The 19,446-nt window shown below is 51.2% G+C and overlaps 9 protein-coding genes across 9 annotated transcripts; 6 read left to right on the top strand and 3 right to left on the bottom strand.

Moving 5' to 3' along the window:
- The first annotated feature begins 237 nt into the window (after positions 1-237).
- Positions 238-1,288, top strand: BO80DRAFT_421075 (uncharacterized protein). Its single transcript, XM_025718519.1, has 2 exons — positions 238-776; positions 863-1,288. The coding sequence occupies exons 1-2, from the start codon at positions 603-605 to the stop codon at positions 1,103-1,105; spliced, it is 417 nt and encodes a 138-aa protein (XP_025580201.1). The 5' UTR covers positions 238-602; the 3' UTR covers positions 1,106-1,288.
- A 690-nt stretch (positions 1,289-1,978) lies between these two features.
- BO80DRAFT_83160 (60S ribosomal protein uL5) lies at positions 1,979-3,020 on the bottom strand. Its single transcript, XM_025724834.1, has 4 exons — positions 2,939-3,020; positions 2,682-2,829; positions 2,308-2,557; positions 1,979-2,202 (listed from the first exon to the last, which is right to left on the bottom strand). Exons 1-4 carry the CDS (start codon positions 2,939-2,941, stop codon positions 2,076-2,078), a joined length of 528 nt encoding a protein of 175 aa, XP_025580202.1. The 5' UTR covers positions 2,942-3,020; the 3' UTR covers positions 1,979-2,075.
- Positions 3,021-3,165: 145 nt separating this feature from the next.
- Positions 3,166-4,607, top strand: BO80DRAFT_421079 (small nuclear ribonucleoprotein-associated protein). The gene is made up of 6 exons (XM_025718520.1): positions 3,166-3,325; positions 3,413-3,421; positions 3,478-3,549; positions 3,621-4,044; positions 4,102-4,146; positions 4,206-4,607. Exons 1-6 carry the CDS (start codon positions 3,299-3,301, stop codon positions 4,286-4,288), a joined length of 660 nt encoding a protein of 219 aa, XP_025580203.1. The 5' UTR covers positions 3,166-3,298; the 3' UTR covers positions 4,289-4,607.
- A 184-nt stretch (positions 4,608-4,791) lies between these two features.
- On the top strand, positions 4,792-6,064 carry BO80DRAFT_421081 (pyruvate transporter MPC1). Its single transcript, XM_025718521.1, has 4 exons — positions 4,792-4,930; positions 5,140-5,212; positions 5,376-5,534; positions 5,614-6,064. Exons 1-4 carry the CDS (start codon positions 4,858-4,860, stop codon positions 5,684-5,686), a joined length of 378 nt encoding a protein of 125 aa, XP_025580204.1. The 5' UTR covers positions 4,792-4,857; the 3' UTR covers positions 5,687-6,064.
- A 65-nt stretch (positions 6,065-6,129) lies between these two features.
- Positions 6,130-9,006, bottom strand: BO80DRAFT_372118 (putative amino acid transporter). Its single transcript, XM_025716513.1, has 2 exons — positions 6,591-9,006; positions 6,130-6,531 (listed from the first exon to the last, which is right to left on the bottom strand). The coding sequence occupies exons 1-2, from the start codon at positions 8,655-8,657 to the stop codon at positions 6,367-6,369; spliced, it is 2,232 nt and encodes a 743-aa protein (XP_025580205.1). The 5' UTR covers positions 8,658-9,006; the 3' UTR covers positions 6,130-6,366.
- A 320-nt stretch (positions 9,007-9,326) lies between these two features.
- BO80DRAFT_372121 (putative cation chloride cotransporter) lies at positions 9,327-13,373 on the top strand (the record flags this gene model as incomplete). The annotated part of the gene is made up of 4 exons (XM_025716514.1): positions 9,327-9,852; positions 9,911-10,502; positions 10,551-10,716; positions 10,767-13,373. The coding sequence occupies 4 exons, from the start codon at positions 9,327-9,329 to the stop codon at positions 13,242-13,244; spliced, it is 3,762 nt and encodes a 1,253-aa protein (XP_025580206.1). The 3' UTR covers positions 13,245-13,373.
- Positions 13,374-13,711: 338 nt separating this feature from the next.
- Positions 13,712-15,165, top strand: BO80DRAFT_421085 (N-acyl homoserine lactonase family protein). Its single transcript, XM_025718522.1, has 3 exons — positions 13,712-13,894; positions 13,953-14,100; positions 14,166-15,165. Exons 1-3 carry the CDS (start codon positions 13,773-13,775, stop codon positions 14,772-14,774), a joined length of 879 nt encoding a protein of 292 aa, XP_025580207.1. The 5' UTR covers positions 13,712-13,772; the 3' UTR covers positions 14,775-15,165.
- BO80DRAFT_440621 (NAD(P)-binding protein) lies at positions 14,917-15,813 on the bottom strand (the record flags this gene model as incomplete). Its single annotated transcript, XM_025721135.1, has 6 exons — positions 14,917-14,971; positions 15,038-15,164; positions 15,221-15,241; positions 15,298-15,463; positions 15,510-15,689; positions 15,745-15,813. 6 exons carry the CDS (start codon positions 15,811-15,813, stop codon positions 14,917-14,919), a joined length of 618 nt encoding a protein of 205 aa, XP_025580208.1.
- Positions 15,814-16,649: 836 nt separating this feature from the next.
- BO80DRAFT_83472 (uncharacterized protein) lies at positions 16,650-18,145 on the top strand. The gene has a single exon (XM_025724840.1). The coding sequence runs from the start codon at positions 16,980-16,982 to the stop codon at positions 18,036-18,038; it is 1,059 nt and encodes a 352-aa protein (XP_025580209.1). The 5' UTR covers positions 16,650-16,979; the 3' UTR covers positions 18,039-18,145.
- Positions 18,146-19,446: the final 1,301 nt, after the last annotated feature.

Below are 19,446 nucleotides of genomic sequence, written 5' to 3' on the forward strand. Positions count from 1 at the left end.
GATCGACCCAATCGACTCTCTAGAAACGATGAATCATTGCGGTCGTGAAAGAAGCTTTTGCGTTCCTATGGCTGGGATTTCCAAGCCATCACCGGCCATTATTGGCTGATGGCCGTACTTTTGCCCCCTCAGACCTATGGGATCTTCCCTCGCTGCATCATCACACCCAGGGTTTGTTCCACAGCGCTCGGGGATGGGTGACTTACCCCTCTCTTTCCTTGGGGTTCCCATATAACAAGCTGCTGTCGTCCCAGAAGTGTTCACTGAAATCACCCTCTGTACCGATAGATTACCAAAATCAAGTCATCTGGTAAGTAGAAGCCTTGATTTCAAGCCCATTTAATCGCGTCTCTCTCAGTCGGAGCGCGTTTCCTTTCACATTTCATTGTTCGAGATGATGTCTGGACCCTCGAATCCATGATGAAAGTGCTATGTCATCATCCCCTGTGAACGTTAACTGCCATTTTCTGCGGTGTTTGTCATACCTCCCAATCTCGTGTGTACTCCAAGATTCACATTCCCACGCCAACTTACGAAGAACGCAGTAAATACTGCTCCTTCGATCTCAACACGAACCAAGAAGTATAATACAAGAGTGAAAAATGAACAACCAGCAGCCCCAGTCCCCTCCCCGTCATTGGCATGGCACCGTCGGTGACCGCTACGAGCACCACAATGTCTGGGTGCGCGGCGGTCCTCCTCAGGCCTACCGTCGTCCGTCGATTCCTACTACCACCGAGGCCACTGCTGCTAGACCTGACATTACCGACAGACGTGTATGTCTGAACAGTTCTGTCATTGTCCAATCCAACCCAAGCATATCATCATAAACATAGATCAATGCTAACCTACCTTTCTAAAGGGCTCCAATTCATCAGACATGTCTTCTAACTCAGCCAACGCGAGCAACAGCCCTCCTAGTATTGGAGATAGGAGACGGTCGAGTGGCCACGGCCCGTCGAGCCTGTTCGAAAGTCTGACCAGCCAGAAGCGCAGCTCTACGGACCAGAATCTCAACACACGCCGCGAAAGCTGGAACGAGCAGGGACAGCAGGGCGGATTTTTCTCAAAGTGGTGGGATGGATATACGAGAGGTAATAAATAGCCCCATGTAGTCATTTTTATGATGCGTCGCTCGTTTTGAATATGCATCAAAAGATAATGGAGGATCATTAAAACTGCGATTTGGGAATTCGAATGAGAAGAACAGATCGGAAGTGAGATATGATGACAAAGTGGGTTGCTTGTACGTATGAAGTTCAGTTACGAAACGTCAATGAAAATGGTGGAGCCATTGCTTGGTGACATGGCTGAATCGTAGTGGATGTACTCCGTACTCCGTACAGCGGTCGCAGATATAGATACGTCCCACATGAGTGACATGACAGGTTCCAAGGATGGCGTCTGCTCTTTTATCCACACGAGGTGGACATAGATAATGGTGCAGTAGGGCTGGAACAAAGATAAGCCGTTCTGCTGGCGTCGATTCCCCGTCAGAGATTTGACTAGGAAGATCCGGGGTAATGGGCTAGAAGGCTAGAAGCCCCATCGGAGTCCGGACATTGGGTGGTCTGGCTACGAATCGGTCGGCTTATCTACTGGGACAGAGTATCACTACACTATTCTAGGACGGGCACAGACCAGGGTCTGACGCCGGTGCTCTTGGATCCATTGTAGGAAAACGCCCGAGAGTATGCCGGTGGCATATCTCGTGCGAGAGGACACTCAAATCTCCGAGCAGAGACGAGTTTCAGGCCAAATGCACGCGATGAGAACCACCGTAGAAGTGGTACATGCGGCAAGCAGAGCAAAATGCATCATGGGATACTTTTCATCAATGGTTATGCGGAAATCATCACCCTTTGTGAAGCCTTCATTGTGAAAAGTGGATGCGTATGAAAAATTTGGAAATTTGATATCTCTAACACGCCTAACATCATGCCGTGGTAGAAAATTTCAGAGCAGAGCGACAATGATTTTCAAGAACGCCTGCCTCTTTTCTGACCATTTTTGATCGCTTCATCATAAACACAACCCCGGAGCTTTCACTCCTGAAGACCCTGTGAAGGAGGCATTTACCGGACGATACCGTCGAAGCGGTTCTTGAACCACTTGACAGTCTCAGACTGGGTGATACGGTGCTGGGAGCCGACACGGGCTCTGCAGCGGCGGCGCTTGGCAACACGCTCACCAGGGCGGGTCCTATTATCCCTTGTCAGTTCCTGATACTTGCTTTGCCGTGATCGATCTGGGCGAATCCAATGGATCTGCTGATCCAGTCCGTTGTAGAGCTCGGAAAGCACTCACATGCAGCAGTAGAAGTCCATGCCGTAGATACCGATACCGGGGTCGTACTTGATACCCAGATCGATGTGCTCGGAGATACCGAAACCGAAGTTACCGGTCTCGGAGAAGTTGCGCTTCCGCAGCTCGTACTCCTTGACCTTGAGGCCACGCTCGAGGATCTCCTCAGCCTTGGGGCCACGGACGGTAACGTGGACAGCGATCTTCTCGTTACGACGGATACCGAAGGTACGGACGGTGTAACGGGCCTTGCCTATAAGTTTGAAAAAGAATCTCCCATCAGCCATCCCATTCCATAGCCTTGTCGAAATGTCCTCCTCATCGTTTGTTTCGGGTTTTTCGACATTCATGGTTTCATCGGGATCGGGCGTTCTTACTGTAGACCGGAGTCTGACCGCTCAGCTGCTCGAGCACCTTAGCAGCGCGGGTAAGTCTGTCACCAGACTCGCCGACGGAGATGTTGAGCACGAGCTTCTGGATGCGCAGCTCGCGCATAGGGTTGGCGGACTTGTCCTTAGCTTCCGACTGCATGGCGACAATATGTTAGAAACAAATTTTCTGCATGAAAATTCCGGAAATTCGAGATTCGAGGTTCTATGAGGGCTGGAAGGTGAAACGGCGATGGGCAACATACCATGGCGACTGCTTTTGGCGTGAATTGGTCGACTGGTTGAATAGAAGAAAGTCAGGATCGAAAAGTGTGTAAAAGGGAAGTGTGTGGGTTGGAAGTGGGAAGCGAGAGCCCTTAGTGGCTTGGCGCCGTCGTTTGGCGCTAAGCCGCAGAGCCGCGCCTCATGGACCTCCGACCCGTAGCAAGTCGAGCTGGTGCCGCTTGGAGAAAGTCCTACGGAAAGACCTCGACCGACCTTCACCCCGGGCGCGACAGCTCAAGAAGGAAAAGTGACGATTACGTAGGAGATTCCCCTCTTCTACCATCTCACGCTATATTCTTTGGTTCTCCCCAAGTCGCATTCGTGCGCACTCATAGCCCAGAATGGCAGCCAACAAGCAGGGCAAGATGGTGAGTTGATCTGATCCTTCCTATTGCTGTTGATATCAGCTTGTACACCCGAGTACGCGTGGCTAACTCTCCCTTTCCTCTCTACAGCAAAACCTCGTAAGTGACTGATCATACTCGCCCTGCCCGCGCCGCATACCTAACGATTTACGCAGATCAACTACCGGATGAGAGTTACGTTGAACGATGGCCGACAGATGACCGGACAGATGCTGGCTTTCGACAAGGTATATCTCCCAACAGCTTTACATTTTATTGGATTCCTATGTTAGCTGGTCGCTGACGCAAATGTATGTAGCACATGAACCTCGTCCTCGCCGACACAGAAGAATTCCGTCGCGTCAAGCGCAAATCCAAGCCCGCCGCCGGCTCGACCACCGCCCCTCTTGTCGAAGCGGAAGAAAAGCGAACCCTTGGCCTTACCATCGTGCGCGGTACTCATGTCGTCTCCTGCTCCGTTGATGGACCTCCTCCCGCCGATCCCTCTGCCCGACTTGGTACTGCCGGCCCCGGCGCTGCTGCCGCGGCTGCCACTCTCGCTGCTGGCCCTGGAATTAGCAAACCCGCTGGACGTGGTCTGCCCGTTGGCCTGGGAGGTCCTGCTGCAGGTGTTGGTGGACCCCCTCCTCCGCCTGGCGGTTTCCCTGGCTTCCCTCCGGGTGGTTTCCCTGGAGCGCCGCCTCCGGGATTCGCTGGCCGTGGAGGTGCCCCAGGTGGACCCCGTAAGTTTGCACGTCTAATCTCGATGGATGAACCTGGTTACTGACTTAGAACATCAGCTGGCTTCGCTCCCCCCCCAGGATTCGCACCCCAGGGTGCTCCTCGTAAGTATCTCACGTGCCACGTGCTATGATGTATTGAGCTGACTTTAATGCTGTTACAGCCGGTGCTTTCCAGCCCCCGCCGGGGTTCCAGCCTCCCGGACAGGGCCGTGGATTCCCCCCTCCCGGCTTCGGTGGACGGTGATTCAAAGTTTGCGCGACATGATGGCTTGGAATCTGGCCATTATATAGGCATGGCAGATGTTTTGAGCTACGACCCAAGCAACAATATCCACTCTCTATTCGTCGCCATCTTGACGACCCTCAAACGAATAGGCATAGCACCCCAAGTTTTACCAGGCAAGGCGTTGCGGCGTGTGCGGATGCAGGGAATGCCCTGACAAAAGAAAAGGTCGACCGAAAAAGGCTAGGACCGACAGAAGTAATGCTAGATATATTTCAAGCACTCAATTGTACTAGTGAATCCCCCATGAGATTTTACAGCCTTGGCCTTCTTTTCATTGTAGACTATACTACGGAGTATGTACCTATATTTCATGGAGATTGGATACTGTAGCTGCAGGTGTAAGTTCGGGATAAGCACTGTTTCGAGTTGATCGACCAACGGGCGATGTCGCACGTGACCGTCTCCGGTAGCTCCGCCCGGCGCGGACTGCAGGTGACGGAGTGAGGAAAGCAAACCGCCCGGTCTGCATCCTCAACTCTGATCAACTCTCCACTCCTCGCTTCAGTCCTAGCCTTCTCGTCGTCAAGATGGCCGCTGCAATCAAGGCAATCAATGCGAAGATCCGGTCTAACAAGGCCCTGGACTACTTCTGCTCCACCCGTACGTTGAATCTCACTATTTCTCTCTCCGTGTTCTTGACCGAGATCGGCCGGCAAAGATGCCTGCCGTAAGACATGTTCTGAAGGGGTTGATCAACCCCAATGAGCCTTCTCAACACATGGCACCGGTCAGGAGCACACAACTATTCCGATAAAAAAGGAAATGGCAGACAAAATAATTGCTCCTGATTGACTAACAATCCTAACTAGACTTCTGGGGCCCTGCCTCCAACTTCGGTATCCCCATTGCAGCTGTAATGGACACTCAGAAGGACCCTGAAATGTACGTCGCTACCGTTGTCCTCCTTTCCGAATTTCTTCCCCATAATGTTCTATCATACACCGGGATCAGTTCCCGGAAGCTCCGCAGAAGAGCAAACACACAAACATCAACATCATCCTACTAAAAGATGACTTGACTACTGACCTGCTATCCCTTTCTACAGTATCTCCGGTCAAATGACCGGTGCTCTCGTTATCTACTCGGGTACTTTCATGCGCTACGCTCTTGCCGTCTCCCCCAAGAACTACCTCCTGTTCGCCTGCCACGCCGTCAACTTCTCCGCCCAGCTTACTCAAGGATACCGCTACCTGAACTACTGGAAGTACGTTGAAGAAAAGGCCCCCACTCCTGTTTTCTACACATCCGTCTAGAAAGTATGCTGATACCAATGAATCAAACAGCTGGGGAGGCCGTGAAGCCCAGCTCGCGGAGGCCGCTAAGCAGGGCAAGCAAGCCACCGAAGCTGGCGCTTAAATAACGCCATCTTCTCTTTTGTTCCGTGTTCTCTCAATCTATCGCCCAATGCCGCTGGCTGCGCGGCTTATGAATCATTTATATCTCTTCGGCAGCACTTCATACCTACCTACCTACCTAGACAATACCACAATGTCATGATCGAAGTGGTCTAGGCCAATGGGAAAAACAATACTTCGCTGGGTAAGGTGCAGAGCATGGTTATCGATGGCTCTGGCTATTTGTATTCTAACTGGCGCTGAAATGGGTAGTAGTGGTTGGATGGGGTCTGTTGTTGACTGAGATTATTTTGTATCTAGCAGCTGGGCATGGCGGTTGTATCTGTATATAGACTTTTGCTTTCGCGAATCAACAAGATGTAGACATTGACAATTACGCTAAAATCTTGATCTGGATTATGCCTTAAACGGATAACTAGCTTAAGAAAAAAAGGAAGACATGATGTTACAGGAGAGATATGTACTGGCAATTTCATCTCTAGTCTATACCAATTGTAGATAAGGACCCAACAGCAACGAGAACAAAAAAAAAGCTTACTCAGACAAGGGGTTACTAGGTAACCAAGGGAACAAATATCGATCATCGTATCACGATAATATCGCAACATAGCATCAGTCATTCACATCCAGAGCGCGGATTCCAAAGGAATAGGGATACAATTGATATGGCTTGTATACTGACTATGAGTCACAGTATCCGGGAGCCTTGACATCCTCTCCGTTGACCCAGTTGTTAAGCGTGAGGGCAGTCGTATACAAGCAGCTAAGGACGCCGAAGATGGAGAGTGCGATATCGGCGATTTGCTGCCGTCTCGATTGAGCACAAGCTTTGAGGTGCAGCAGGGGCTATGGCACAAGCAGTCAGCATGATGAGTTAAGTGAGGACGATCGACAGGGCAACTTACCGGGTAAACGTAAATCAAGGGAACACAGGCAAAACTTCCCACAAGCGAAACAAACTTGTCCAAATCCTCTGCTCCCCCCCAAGCAATGAACGCGCAGATCATGACGAGAAAGAAACGGAAACAGTTCTTCTTCCACTTGATAGTGGGGTTGTACTTGCCGCTGCGAGTGAATAGTTCGTTCTCCATGATTCGAATGGCCGGGAAAAGCTGCAACGGGGTACTCAACAGAATTGCCAGCGAATACAGGAATTGGACCGCATTCACAAACTTGTCATCCTGAGGCATGTTAAGAATGACTACTGTCTTCGTTGCTGATCCGTACGCTGCGTAACTGAATGCACCAGCGCCGAGGAAGACAATCGTGATAATGACCATCACCATCGCAAGAACACCGGGGAACTTCTGGGGATGCTTCATTGATTCCTGGATTGGGATGATCAATCCAATTCCCTCATACGTGAAAATGGCTGTTCCGATGAAAAGTGTCCATGTGGATGGGTTGAAAGAAATAATATCCGCGATGCCCCCTTGGGACGAGATGGTCAGGAAGTCGTAGTAGAATAGGTAGACCAGACCCAGCAGGATGAACAGGTCCGCGATGAGAGCAGTGAAACCGAGTTTGCTAATATCGCGAACCAACGAGAGAGGAAGGAAGATGATCAACTGCAGCAACACCATGAACTTGATGTCAATGAAGGACTTGCATTTGCTGACAGCCAGAACGAAGGCTTGCAGGTTCTCGGCAGTAAAAACAATATACGCCGACACGAAGCCCAATTGACTCAGAACAATGGATCCGAGGATAATGCGCCTCATGTGCTTCCCATAGAGTGCGCCACCAATGTCACCAAAAGAACCATCGATCTTCAACCGAGTATTAACCAGAAGAATGAAGCAGTAAAAGCTGAGAAGTGACACGGCAAGCAGTACCAGACTGCTGAACAACATTCCGCCATTCAGAAAAGCTCTTGGCAAGAACAAGACTCCTGTGCCAACAAAGGACTTGAGTAGAAGTAACGCTGCTCCAGTTCTCGTGTTGGTCCCCGTTCCACCGCGCGGCTTACGCTTCCTCCTGCCAGCCGTGTCCGGCCTTAGGAGGGCAGAGTCTTCACCTGGTTCTCTGCCTTCCGCCTCATCATAAGTATCGGAGGAAAAGTACTCATCGGGGCCCAAGACCTCGTCGTCCTCTTCAAGCTCTTCACCAGCAAAGTGGCCGTAGAGTGTCAAGAATTCGAGAAAGCTGCTTGTTGGGAACTGCTGAACAGCAGCAGCCTGCGCTCCTGAGCCATCCAAATCTCCAGGGCCTACCGCCCGTCGCAAGTAGTCTCTCCTGAACCCCCCTGGCACACGAATGCTGTTAATGTTCATCGTGTCATCCTCGGGTGCAGGCCGAGCATGACTGAAGCTCCTACTCCGATGGGGTTTCCGCAGCGAGCTCCCGGCTTCTGCGTCCTCCGCCCATCTGTACACTTGCCTCGTGATGTCACCGCCCTGGAGTTGCAGACTGGAGAACTCGTCCTCAGTATTGCTGGTAACACCCCCAGAAGAATGGGTATCCCGATTCTCGATCTGCGGCTGCACCAGGTGCCTCTTGACAACTTCTGGGTCCTCGAAAGGGCCAGCCGAATATATCGAGCCCTCCCTCCCAGCCGTATTATCAAAGGAACCGTAAATCGACCTCACGGGCTGGTTCAGGAGAGCAGGCGACGCGGTCCGTTTCGGAGGGGTACCCACCCGTGGAGGCGGTGATCGGCCTAGGTTGTCTTGGAGCGCAGACGCAATCATAGATTGTCCGGGCCCCGGCAGAGAGGATGGATTGTCGACTCTCCGGAGATCTTGGTTGGTCCCCGCTGTTGACTGAATGGGGAGCGGTAACTGCCTAGACGAATAGGAGGTTGAGGGAGAAGGAATTGGCGATGCTAGACGCGCTATCGAAGCTTGCCTCCATGACGAAGCGTCTGGTGCAGGAGATCCGGAGCGCATCGCAGACGTGGAGATCGGCGACGATGAACGTTGACGTTGAGACGAGGAGCCCTCGCCGTTATCAGACATCCTTGGGGATGACATTTTGACAAAAGACAAGAATGAGTTTTGTCGGAGTAGAAAACCTTGTGGCTTCCGAGAACAATTCGTCTATTTGAGTTTCCGGAGGCGAACCAGGATCATGGAATGGCTGGCAAGGGTTGATAAGAGCGGAGGGAGAGAAAGAGAGGGTCGATAATGAGAATGGCGCAGGTCGTTCACCGCAATGTATGCGGAGACACTAGGCTCGCTGTTGTTTCCACGCACCCCAAAGCACCCCGCGCCGTGTCGACCATGACAATTATAAACAGAGGTTCGAAAGGGCCAACAAAGAGAATGATCGAGCAAATGGAGCCAGCGCGATGAGATAAGGAGGATCAGATGAGGCAGTCCGAGTCCGTGACCCAGTGACCACTTTGCATTGTTTGTTTGGCTCTCGGCACATGAGGTCATCGCCGACGATCTGGACTTGAGCGTCCTTAACTTCAGCATCCCATTTTGTTACACGGCCACTCAACGTGCATGGCCCCGAGAGGTCGCTGCTTGTTCGTATTCCGGAACCTCTTACTATGCTTGCAGGGGATTTACCATTAACCGGTCCTAGCGCACCCCCTCCTCATCGTTGTTCCGCCGATTCGTCCCCCCACAATCGAATTATCGCTGTATGAGGGTTGAGAAGCGCTCCTGCAATCAGGAGTGGAGGCGCCTTGACCGATGACTGACGGTCGGACTGAAAGTGCCTCAGGGTCGCAGTCTCGAAGGAGGCCGAATTTCTCTACGCGAACGGCCGAAGAGGACGTTTCTAGACTGGATCCCAGCGAATCTGCCCATGCATCTCCCGAGGAAGGTAGTAGCAAGTATCTCCACTGGAAAACCGCTTTATCGTTCCGTCCGCCAGAGCCTCTGAACTCGTCCCATCAGTCACCAGAGGGCCGACATCAGTCGTTACCGAATGTCCTAGATAATGTTTCTCGTTGGTGGAGTGGGCGTGGGAGTAATGGGAGGCATGATCTCCCCAGGGAGAGGAGCTCTCCCCATCCCCCAGCCGCTGGGCCGTTCAGAGAGGCTGCTATAAGCCAGAAGGAACGGGATGGCCAGAAGGACCGCGCTTCTGAGAGCCCCAATAAGCTTGGAACATTCTCTGGTGTCTTTGTGCCGACTACTTTGAACGTCCTTAGTATCCTGATGTTCCTTCGCTTTGGGTTTGTCCTGGGACAAGCCGGTCTGTTAGGGATGCTTGGTATGTCGCCTTTCTAATCCAACTCATTCCGAGTCAACCAAAGTCTGACGCAACCAAGGTCTGCTGGTTATTTCCTACACAATTAATCTCGTGACCACCATGTCTCTATCCGCTATTGCAACCAATGGAACGGTACGAGGAGGTGGTGCTTACTACCTGATATCTCGGTCGCTAGGTCCAGAATTTGGTGGATCTATAGGGATCGTGTTCTACCTGGGTTCTGTGTTAAACACTGGCATGAACGCCGTCGGTCTTGTCGATTGTTTCACCCAGAACTTCGGGACTGAGTCTGGTACTTGGGGCAATTTCCTTGAAGAAGGCTTCTGGTGGCAGTACCTCTGGGGAACTTCCATCCTGGTTATGTGTACTGGAATATGCTTAGCGGGAAGCTCTCTGTTTTCCAGAGCTAGCAACGGGCTGCTTATCATTCTGCTCATCGCGACTTTCAGCATACCAGTGTCTGCCATATTCATGAAGCCGTTCAGTATCCCGAAGAAAGGGGTAGAATTTACGGGATTTCGGCTTCAGACGTTGCTAGAAAATCTCAAACCCAAACTTACCAAGGGTGCTGCTGGTAGCCAAATACGTGGACGAGAAAATTTCCAGGACCTATTTGGAATTCTATTCCCCGCTACTGGTGGTATATTCGCGTAGGTACGTTTCCGGCTGTTAAGAACACCAAGCTCATGTACCTGCAGCGGCGCGAGCATGTCTGGTGACCTAAAGAACCCCAGCCGATCGATTCCCAAGGGAACGTTGTATGGGCTAGCTTTGACATTCATCACCTATGCCATCGTAATTCTTGCCATGGCTGCATCTATAACTCGTGAGTCATTCTACAAGAATGCCAACGTTGTTCAAGTTGTATGTTTCTGTTCCCTGGCACGCAGTCGTACTTTGTTGACCACACTTAGGCCAATCTTTCCGGCGCGATTATCCTCATGGGAGAATTCGCGACAAGTTTCTTCTCAGCTTTGATGGGTGTCATTGGCTCCGCCAAGTTACTCCAAGCAGTTGCACGAGATGCTCTGCTTCCTGGCCTGGGCTTCTTTGGCAAGGGTGCAAAGAAGACCGACGAACCAGTCTACGCGATCATTGTCACCTATGTGGTCGCACAGCTCACAATGCTATTTGACATCAATCAAATCGCGTCCTTCGTTACGATGACTTATCTGATGACATTTCTTGTGACCAATCTGGCCTGCTTTCTTCTGAAGATCGGATCGGCGCCCAATTTTCGCCCGTCTTTCCATTATTTCAACTGGAAAACCGCAGCAACGGGCACTTTGGTCTGCGGCGCAAGCATGTTCTTCGTTGACGGGATCTATGCCACAGGCTGTGTTGGAATATTGATGATGCTATTCCTGCTGATTCACTATACCTCACCTCCCAAGCCGTGGGGAGATGTCAGCCAAGGGTTGATCTATCACCAAGTGCGCAAGTATTTGCTCCGGCTTCGCCAAGAGCATGTCAAGTTCTGGCGACCCCAAATCCTGCTGTTCGTAAATGACCTTAGTGAACAATCCAGGATGATCTCATTTTGTAACTCTCTGAAGAAAGGAGGGTTATTTGTGCTGGGCCATGTCCTCGTAACAGATGATTTCTCAGCCGCTGTACCAGAAGCCCGACGTCAGCAGACGGCTTGGACCAAATTCGTTGAAAGCTCCAGAGTTAAGGCCTTTGTCAACATTACAGTCTCTCCTACCGTCGAATGGGGCGTTCGCAATGTTACCTTGAGCGCTGGCTTGGGAGGTATGAGGCCGAACATTGTCATCATTGATCAGTTCCGCAAAGGTAAATCATTGGCTGAGAGGCCACAGCTTTCGATGCGGAGGGAATCAACTGCAAGACGCGTCTCGCGCGACTTGGTGCCTGCGATTTCCGAAGACGGCTCGCAGGAGCTTCCAATGACCTCAAGGACCTATGTGACCATTCTAGAGGACCTGCTCTTCAAACTACGGATGAATGTTGCCGTGGCCAAGGGATTTGAAGACCTCGAGCTTCCCGGTCCGCACGGGCAACATCGGAAGAAGTACATTGATCTATGGCCCATTCAGATGAGCGCCGAGCTCGGTGCAGATAGCGAGAGCAAGAAAAATGTCTTGACCACCAACTTCGACACGTATACCCTCATCTTACAGTTAGGGTGTATCCTCAACACGGTGCCATCATGGAAAAAGACATACAAGCTTCGGGTGGCTGTATTCGTGGAGTATGAAACTGACGTGGAGGATGAGAGAGGCAGAGTCGAAGCACTCCTCGAAAAGCTAAGGATTGAGGCCGAGGTTCTGGTTTTCTGGCTCGCATGCGGCGACCTCAAGACATACCGTATCATCGTCAATGGCGAGATTTCCCCGGAGACTGAGGATCACGAAGCTCGAGTCCACGAAGCCTTGCGCGATGAAGAGTGGTGGCAGGAAGTCCAAAAGGCTCGAAGTACGCATGAAGCCCAGCACCGAGCCGAAGTAGGGATCAAGAGGCCGAACATACGGATGCCTAGTTGGCCCTCGCAGAGTCCTGAAAGCGTCCATAAACCATCACATCAGCTGGTTGGTGGACTGAAGAAATTTATGGAGTCCTCCAAGCGACGGCGATCCATATCTAGCTTCAGGGGCCTCGGAAGCGTCAGCTTAGGCATGCAAACCCATCGCTTGCTCGATGCCTTTGTTGACTACGAAAGCAGCGACAGCAGCACCAGTGATAGCAGTGACGAAGCAGAATTTCCGCCTTACGTGGATGAGGAGGAGGCAGAGGAAGATATCAACCAGGATGCCGATTACGGAGCCCTGAGTCCTCGATCTGGGCGGGCAGGTCCTTCCAAGGCAAAGCAGAAAGTTGACGAGGAGGTTGCTCCCGACCAGGCGATTCCATCCATAGTGATGACCACCGAGGATGGGACGTCGCCGAAAAGCCAATCAAGTGGATCCCGGCCGAAGATTACTCGCTCGCCGTCCAGCAGCCGATTCAGCTCGTCGCCAATCCCTGAAGCGCGTGTCAACACTGAAGAAGGCGGGGGACCGTCAATCATGTTCGCCCCTAGCTCATCCCCGCCACGCAAATCGAATCGAGTTGACTCCATCTACACACGACGTTCATCGTCCGGACCATCCGTCACAAAGTCTGCGTCTGGATACCCACGGCAGGCGGCAGTTCCCTTGTCATTCAATGATCTCCCCAGTCGGGCACAGCACTTAATCTTGAATGAACTGATGAACCAGCACAGTAGCGACACGGCAGTTCTTTTTACCACGCTGCCGTCACCATCCGAAGGCACCGCACAAAACGAGGCTGCAAGTGCCTCTTACCTGAGCGATTTGGACATTTTCTGGCAGGGGTTGCCGCCGTGTCTGCTGGTTCACAGCAACAGCATGACGGTGACGATGAACCTCTGACGGCATGAATAGAAGGGAAGCGTGCCATACATACGCCAAGCTTTAGAATATACGGCAATATGTATAACTATTGTCAATTGTGAATGTCAATAAACACCTGAAGATAGCCAAACGTTGCTCTGAACCTACATACCCGAGCTCCATTAGACTGATAGGATATGACTCGACCTCACTTACTCCGAACAAGCGTACAAACTCCAACCCCACTCAACAGGCCACCGCCAACGCCAGTGGCCGTTAGCATCCTTGTAAGCATTTCTCCGAAGATTGACCTCGGGCATTGCAGAATCCCTGATGGCGTGCGGGGTCATGCAACTCGACGGCCTACCCAAGATCTAAAGCCCTAGACTAATGCACCCATAACCGGGATTGTAATCATCTCCGCGCGAATCATACATCAAGCTCTTACCAATGTAACACATATAAAATACGACCTAATGCTAGAAAACAAGCCCCTCTCCCCTCCAATTCTCATCCCCTCGTTGCTTAGAACCAGCTCCCAGTCTGCTCTCCCACTCATCCACCACAATGGCCGCCATCACCGACCCAGCCTCCATGCTCGTCTCCGCAGGTATCCCAGCCTTCAAATGTCCCCCAGGAACAAAGATGTACATTCTGGATCTGGGAACTCTCCAAGTCGACGAATCCTGGTCAGCCATAACCCCCTTACCATAAACCCAAATAGCCATCCCACCTGAACAAGAATAGGCTCCTCCGCGGTGCCAACGTCAGCACCCTCAGCAACCCCAACCCCGTCAACCGTCGTCGAGACTTGATCCTCTTATCCGCGCTAATCGATTACCCCGGTGTCGGTCTCATCCTATTCGAAACCGGCTGTGCAGAGGATCTTGACGTGGTACGTACCCCCCATACCCCCCTATCCTATTCCTATATATGACCTCACCCAACAAACCATACTAGAAATGGGGCGCCCCCATAACCGACATCTTCCCCCGGACCGTCTACACGGAAAAACACAAACTCCCCGCGGCCATCCAAGCCACAGGCCACTCCATCAAAGACATCAAAGCCGTCATCCTGGGCCACTTACATCTCGACCACGCCGGGGGCCTCGAACACTTCCTCGACACGGACGTACCGATCTACGTACACGAAGAAGAATTCAAACACGCCTGCTGGGCCGTCGCAACGGGCGCCGATCTCGGCGTCTACCTAGGCCATTACATGTTACTGGAACGGTTAAAGTGGGTGACGTTTTCCGAGGACTCGTTGGATTTGTATCAGGGGATTACGTTACATCATTGTCCGGGACATACGCCGGGATTGTGTGTGATGCAGGTGAATTTGGAACGGGATGGGACGTTTATTTGGACGACAGATCAGTTTCATGTTAGGGAGAATTATGAGTTGGGACATCCGCATGGCGGGTTGGCGAGGGACCACAATGCGTGGTATAGGAGCTTGGGGCGCGTGAGGAGGTTGCAGAGGTTGTTTGGGGCCAGGTTGGTGTTTGGGCATGATATGGAGGTGGCGAGGGGGTTGATGGCGGAGAGGGAGGTTTTTGAGTAGGTAGTTGGTTGTTTTTTTGGTGGGGGGTGGTGGTTGGTAGTGGTATGGGGCATGTTTGTAATTGGTCATTGCTTCTATGTACACTATGCTAGTGATGGCTGATGATGGGGGTTAGGTGTAGTGGAAGAGACTGCTTCCGGACTCAATGCCCAGCGGCGATGTCCATTTCCAAGACATAAAGGGCCTCCCGTTGATGACTGCCCAGATATTATACATGATTAGAGTGAACGGCACTGTCCCATACGACATGGTTTGCGAGGTACTGATTGAAGGTGTACCCGTTAGAGGATTTGCGGACATGAAAGGGGTGGAACCCATGATCTTGGGTTTCTCTCATGAGAAGAGGGATAATATCAGCTCTGGTTTGGCTAGAACCCATGATTTCGACCGCTTTGAAGCAATACGTCAGTTAGAGAGTGTATGAGGATGTTGCCGTTCCTGATTACCTTGTGTCCCGGGTGGCCAAACTAGTGCATCATTAGCCTTGGAGCTTTCAAGATACATGGATAGATCATAGACCAACATGAATGCAGATTGACGAATCTGTCCTCCGCCTTCAGATTGAGTCCTTTGCAGATCTCTGAAATAGAGTAACTGCTCGAATTCGACGCAATTATTGTCTCGGGGTCGGACTTCCTATCGAGCTCCGCCATCACGGGTCGCTTGCACTCTAGGTCCTCTGAGACACACTGGTAGGAGTCAGCTAGAGTACACAATCATGTATGAGAATCTCACCTCGATAGCTAGCCAGGAATTATGGAGTGCTTTGTCTAGATCATCTGCAGTGAGACTGATCACCTTTCCTTCCTCGCTGGGTGGGTTGCTCGCTCGTAGTCTCTGGACGGTAGCTAATGCTAGATTAAGCTGGGTTGGGGTTTTGTCGACAAGGTAGACTGGTCTTCCTAGGCGCGACCACTATACACGTTATTCTTAGTATGAAACTGTCCTTTGGTGAGAGAACTGAACGTACCATGTAGGCAAGGCGCGAGCCTTGTGTGCCTGCACCAAGCAAAGTAACAGCGTTCAACAGTCTGGTCATTTTGTTGTTGATGCTAAGTCTTCAGGTATGTAGACCCAGGTATTGTTCCTCAATTGCAGATCTATATAGGCACATATCTATCGCAAAACTACCCGATACTCTGTCACTCTCCCCAATAGAGTACCGGGCGGCAGTTTTCAATTAAATCGCGCAGGTTAAATGGTTCTCTGCGGCATTGCCGCTTATCCAAATCATAGGCTTAGCCAGTTTAATGCGTCTCCAGGAACTGGCTTCCAACAGCGGTGTTTGGTGGAATCTTGTTGCTATTTCCTAGCCGGTGGCTGGCTCGCACCACTAGAACTTGGCAGGCAGCTTTGTCGCCTTCAGTTCTCGAGTATTCTGACGAGATCGGCGCTTCAAAACCCTTAAACTTAGTACCGTATATTGGCTCGCAGCGATAGCAAATGAGAGTCCATGATGCTTCTGGGTCGGTTGGCAGCTGACAGCCCGCTCAGACCCCGCCGAAGTTTGGTCGACGGACTGGTTCCCGGTAGCCATGTGCAGGTTTCTAGGTGGCTGTCGGCAGTTTTTTTGTTGGCCAGTTGCTGTTCCTGATTGGAGGTAAAGGTATCGTATGTGAGAGCAAGGAAGCTTGAGCCTTATCTCGGTAATCCAGAATGGTTGTAAGTGATGCTGCTGAATGCTAACACTGGCTGTCAACCTTTGCACAGCTCGGCTACACACAACATGCTCTTGTCTCAGACGAATGTATATCATCTTCCTCATTGTTATGGTTTCAGCAGGCTGACTGGTCAGCAGTTAAGAATATTCGTGTGATGCTAATAACCTAGCCAGGCACTTGGGGTCCTTTAGGCGCCCAGGATTATCATTCCTATGCCTAGAAACCCAACTAACAGCAAGGTTACAACATAAACATGAGCCATGGGCTTTCGAACCTCTCTTTCACTCTTTGATGTGAGCCGAAAACGACATATTCAAAATCTAGACCCTTGGGCATCAGTACCTACCTGGCGAGAGGACAATTGATACCAACGCTTGGGCTGCAATGTCGACGCTTGGATAAGCGGGGTTGGGAGGTAAGCGCGCATAAACCTGCATTTGAAGATGTGCCCCTACTACTGCTTCTTGAATGTGCGACTGCGTCCTTTTTGCAGAACCATAAGATCTCAACCGTGCTTCATGGTGTAACTTGTATTCTCGATAGAATGCACCTCCCGAATTTCCATTCCGCCCAAAATGCAGCCTGGAGGTTGCTTGCAGTGGTGAAAGCAGTTTTTCAGACAACAAAAGACATCCCTCCTGTCGACGCCTACACAGTCGGCTGGATTTGTGCTCTGCGAGAAGAGTACGATGCGTCTTGCCGAATGCTGGACGAAGAGTTCGAAAACCCAGGCACTGAGCAATTGCGCGACCCGAATGCCTATGTCTTTGGCCGCATCGGGGAGCATTTGGTGGCTCTCACACTCTTACGGACGGGTTCCTTCAAGAGCTATATTGCTGCACAAACAGCCCGAGATATGGCTCGCTCATTTCCTCACTTGCGGTTCATACTGTCGGTTGGCGTTGGAGACGGAAACCCTAGCCCAGAACATGACGTCCAGGTAGGTGATATTGTGGTTGGTGTGCCCACGAATACGGCTCGCGGCATAGAGCAATATGATATGAGAAAGCATCTTCGGGGTGGCCGCTTCGAACTAACTGGGCGATTGAATCCTCCACCAGATGTGCTTCTGTCGGCAGTCTCCAAAGTACAAGGCCAATATAATGGCCCGATGAAGTCAGACATCACAACGGAGCATCTGAAACGGATGAACGACTTGCCTGGATTTCAACGTCCTGAGTATGACCGAGTGTACCATTCCGATCATAGGCATGGTGGACAGAGTAAAGGATCTGAAACCAGAGACAGGCTCGATCGGAGAGGGAGCAATTGCACTACCCGTGGAGTAATGGCCCATTATGGGACAATTGCTTCAGGTTGTGAGATCGCGGATGTCGTCACCAAGGCCGTATACGCAGATGACCCTAAGATGAACATCCTATGCTATGACACTGTAGCCGCAGGCTTGATGAATAGCTTTCCTTCGTTCATCATACGAGGAATCGGCGACTATTGTAATAGCTGCCAGGATGATAGATGGCGCAGTTATGCTGCATCGACGGCTGCATCATATGCTCGCGAGCTGCTTCTCACTGTCAGGGCTGAGGGAGCGGTTAATGAGCCAAGGCAAGAAAGTCTCGTGCACCTTCCGGGTACAGTGTGAACATTCTTTCTCTCGATGTAATGTGATGAGCAGTGTGTTCGGCACCAACATCATATTCCACCAGTTGCATGGCAAAGTCCAAGTGAGCATGCGCCTCAATAACTTTTCTTACTCTCTCTTTTGCTGCACTAAGTTCAAGGCAACTGCATATAAGAAGTATTCTATCACAGATTTCATATCCTGGCGCTTATGAGTGAGGTGTTGAAGGCAAGTAATGCTGTCAATGGCACTGCCGTTTGTGGGAGCCAAAAGGTATGAATACATTATTGAAGGTGAAACTGTTTGCGAGATAAACAATCCCAGGCTGACCCTTCGAGCAATGTCCCTGAAAATTATAGGAGACGAAGGGAGCAAGTTGACGGTTCATGTAGAAGAAGTGCTGCTTGTTGTACAAAAGTCGCCCTGGGCCGGTTTGGAGGTGCATGAGAGCCAAGCATGTGGCATTGGCAATGACATGTGTTGGACTGGTCTGCAAGTGCAAATTTCGCACAGCCGGTCGCCGTGTGGAAAGTTCTGAGCAGCATTCATCTTATGCCTCAGTTCCCCCCTTACTGGTCCTACACTTGTCCTGATAAAAACCATATACGTGCACTTTCTCTTAATACCATCTTGCGATACTCCTTGCTACAGTGTCAGGTCCGTTGTAAGAACCAGGTGGCGTGGCCACATATTGGCTCGACATACCTATTTCAAGATCCAGCGACTTACAAGTCTATCAACTTGAGAAGCCTAGGAGTGGCTCGGCATATCAGAGGTGAACTATCACCCGCAGAGACTGGGTGAAGCAAAGGCCGTCGGCAAGGATACTATATCAAAAGGGAAATAAAAACCGAGGAAGGCGTTTAGTAATGCCCAGCCCGACGCATCTTAGGGGACTCCCAAAGCGATGCTTTGCATATTGAACATTAAATCACGCAGGGTGGTTTCGATGGTCTATAGGTAGTGACCATGCATACCAATGAGCTGTGCACCCTGAGTTAATGCAGTGGAAGACCACTGGCATCATGTTTGCCTGGGAGTCGGTTCGGACGAGCTGTTTCGACTATAGATATACTCCGGACGCCGTCTTGCTTCAGCTTGAGTCCTCCTTGATCCATCCAGGTGATATCCAGCTGAGGGGGCGTGTTCCAATGAAATCCATGCAGATGCAAAGGCCTCCAAGCTGACCATGGCGACTAGCCAATCTTTACGCACCCTTCCGAGTAAGGTAGCAAGGAGTGGGCGCCCATGCTTCAGTCTAGGCACCTCCAAGCGATCACCCACAGCGCCGGGAAGGCTGGTTGCTTTTTCCGGGGGTTGGCAAGGGGAAGCCGATCCCTGCAACGGGCGCAATCAGACTCAGGGCTACCGTGTAGAATCTAGACCATGATGATGCATGGGCAGCTGCAATTCGAGCTGAATGTCAGAT

Source organism: Aspergillus ibericus (genome assembly GCF_003184845.1).
Source record: "Aspergillus ibericus CBS 121593 unplaced genomic scaffold BO80scaffold_2, whole genome shotgun sequence".
Lineage (NCBI taxonomy): Eukaryota > Fungi > Ascomycota > Eurotiomycetes > Eurotiales > Aspergillaceae > Aspergillus > Aspergillus ibericus.

What these genes read in the sequence shown, in the direction of transcription:
- BO80DRAFT_83472 (XM_025724840.1), top strand. Translation starts at nt 16,980, where the DNA reads ATGCACCTCCCGAATTTCCATTCCGCCCAAAATGCAGCCTGGAGGTTG.
- BO80DRAFT_421085 (XM_025718522.1), top strand. Translation starts at nt 13,773, where the DNA reads ATGGCCGCCATCACCGACCCAGCCTCCATGCTCGTCTCCGCAGGTATC. An exon ending in CTCCAAGTCGACGAATCCTG is followed by an intron (nt 13,895 to 13,952) that starts GTCAGCCATAAC and finishes GAACAAGAATAG; the next exon opens with GCTCCTCCGCGGTGCCAACG. An exon ending in GTGCAGAGGATCTTGACGTG is followed by an intron (nt 14,101 to 14,165) that starts GTACGTACCCCC and finishes AAACCATACTAG; the next exon opens with AAATGGGGCGCCCCCATAAC.
- BO80DRAFT_372118 (XM_025716513.1), bottom strand. Translation starts at nt 8,657, where the DNA reads ATGTCATCCCCAAGGATGTCTGATAACGGCGAGGGCTCCTCGTCTCAA. An exon ending in CCTTGATTTACGTTTACCCG is followed by an intron (nt 6,532 to 6,590) that starts GTAAGTTGCCCT and finishes CTTGTGCCATAG; the next exon opens with CCCCTGCTGCACCTCAAAGC.
- BO80DRAFT_83160 (XM_025724834.1), bottom strand. An exon ending in CGGTCAGACTCCGGTCTACA is followed by an intron (nt 2,558 to 2,681) that starts GTAAGAACGCCC and finishes TCAAACTTATAG; the next exon opens with GCAAGGCCCGTTACACCGTC. An exon ending in ATGGACTTCTACTGCTGCAT is followed by an intron (nt 2,203 to 2,307) that starts GTGAGTGCTTTC and finishes AAGGGATAATAG; the next exon opens with GACCCGCCCTGGTGAGCGTG.
- BO80DRAFT_421081 (XM_025718521.1), top strand. Translation starts at nt 4,858, where the DNA reads ATGGCCGCTGCAATCAAGGCAATCAATGCGAAGATCCGGTCTAACAAG. An exon ending in ACTCAGAAGGACCCTGAAAT is followed by an intron (nt 5,213 to 5,375) that starts GTACGTCGCTAC and finishes CCCTTTCTACAG; the next exon opens with TATCTCCGGTCAAATGACCG. An exon ending in CGCTACCTGAACTACTGGAA is followed by an intron (nt 5,535 to 5,613) that starts GTACGTTGAAGA and finishes TGAATCAAACAG; the next exon opens with CTGGGGAGGCCGTGAAGCCC.
- BO80DRAFT_421079 (XM_025718520.1), top strand. Translation starts at nt 3,299, where the DNA reads ATGGCAGCCAACAAGCAGGGCAAGATG. An exon ending in AGATGCTGGCTTTCGACAAG is followed by an intron (nt 3,550 to 3,620) that starts GTATATCTCCCA and finishes AAATGTATGTAG; the next exon opens with CACATGAACCTCGTCCTCGC. An exon ending in CGCACCCCAGGGTGCTCCTC is followed by an intron (nt 4,147 to 4,205) that starts GTAAGTATCTCA and finishes ATGCTGTTACAG; the next exon opens with CCGGTGCTTTCCAGCCCCCG.
- BO80DRAFT_421075 (XM_025718519.1), top strand. Translation starts at nt 603, where the DNA reads ATGAACAACCAGCAGCCCCAGTCCCCTCCCCGTCATTGGCATGGCACC. An exon ending in CTGACATTACCGACAGACGT is followed by an intron (nt 777 to 862) that starts GTATGTCTGAAC and finishes ACCTTTCTAAAG; the next exon opens with GGCTCCAATTCATCAGACAT.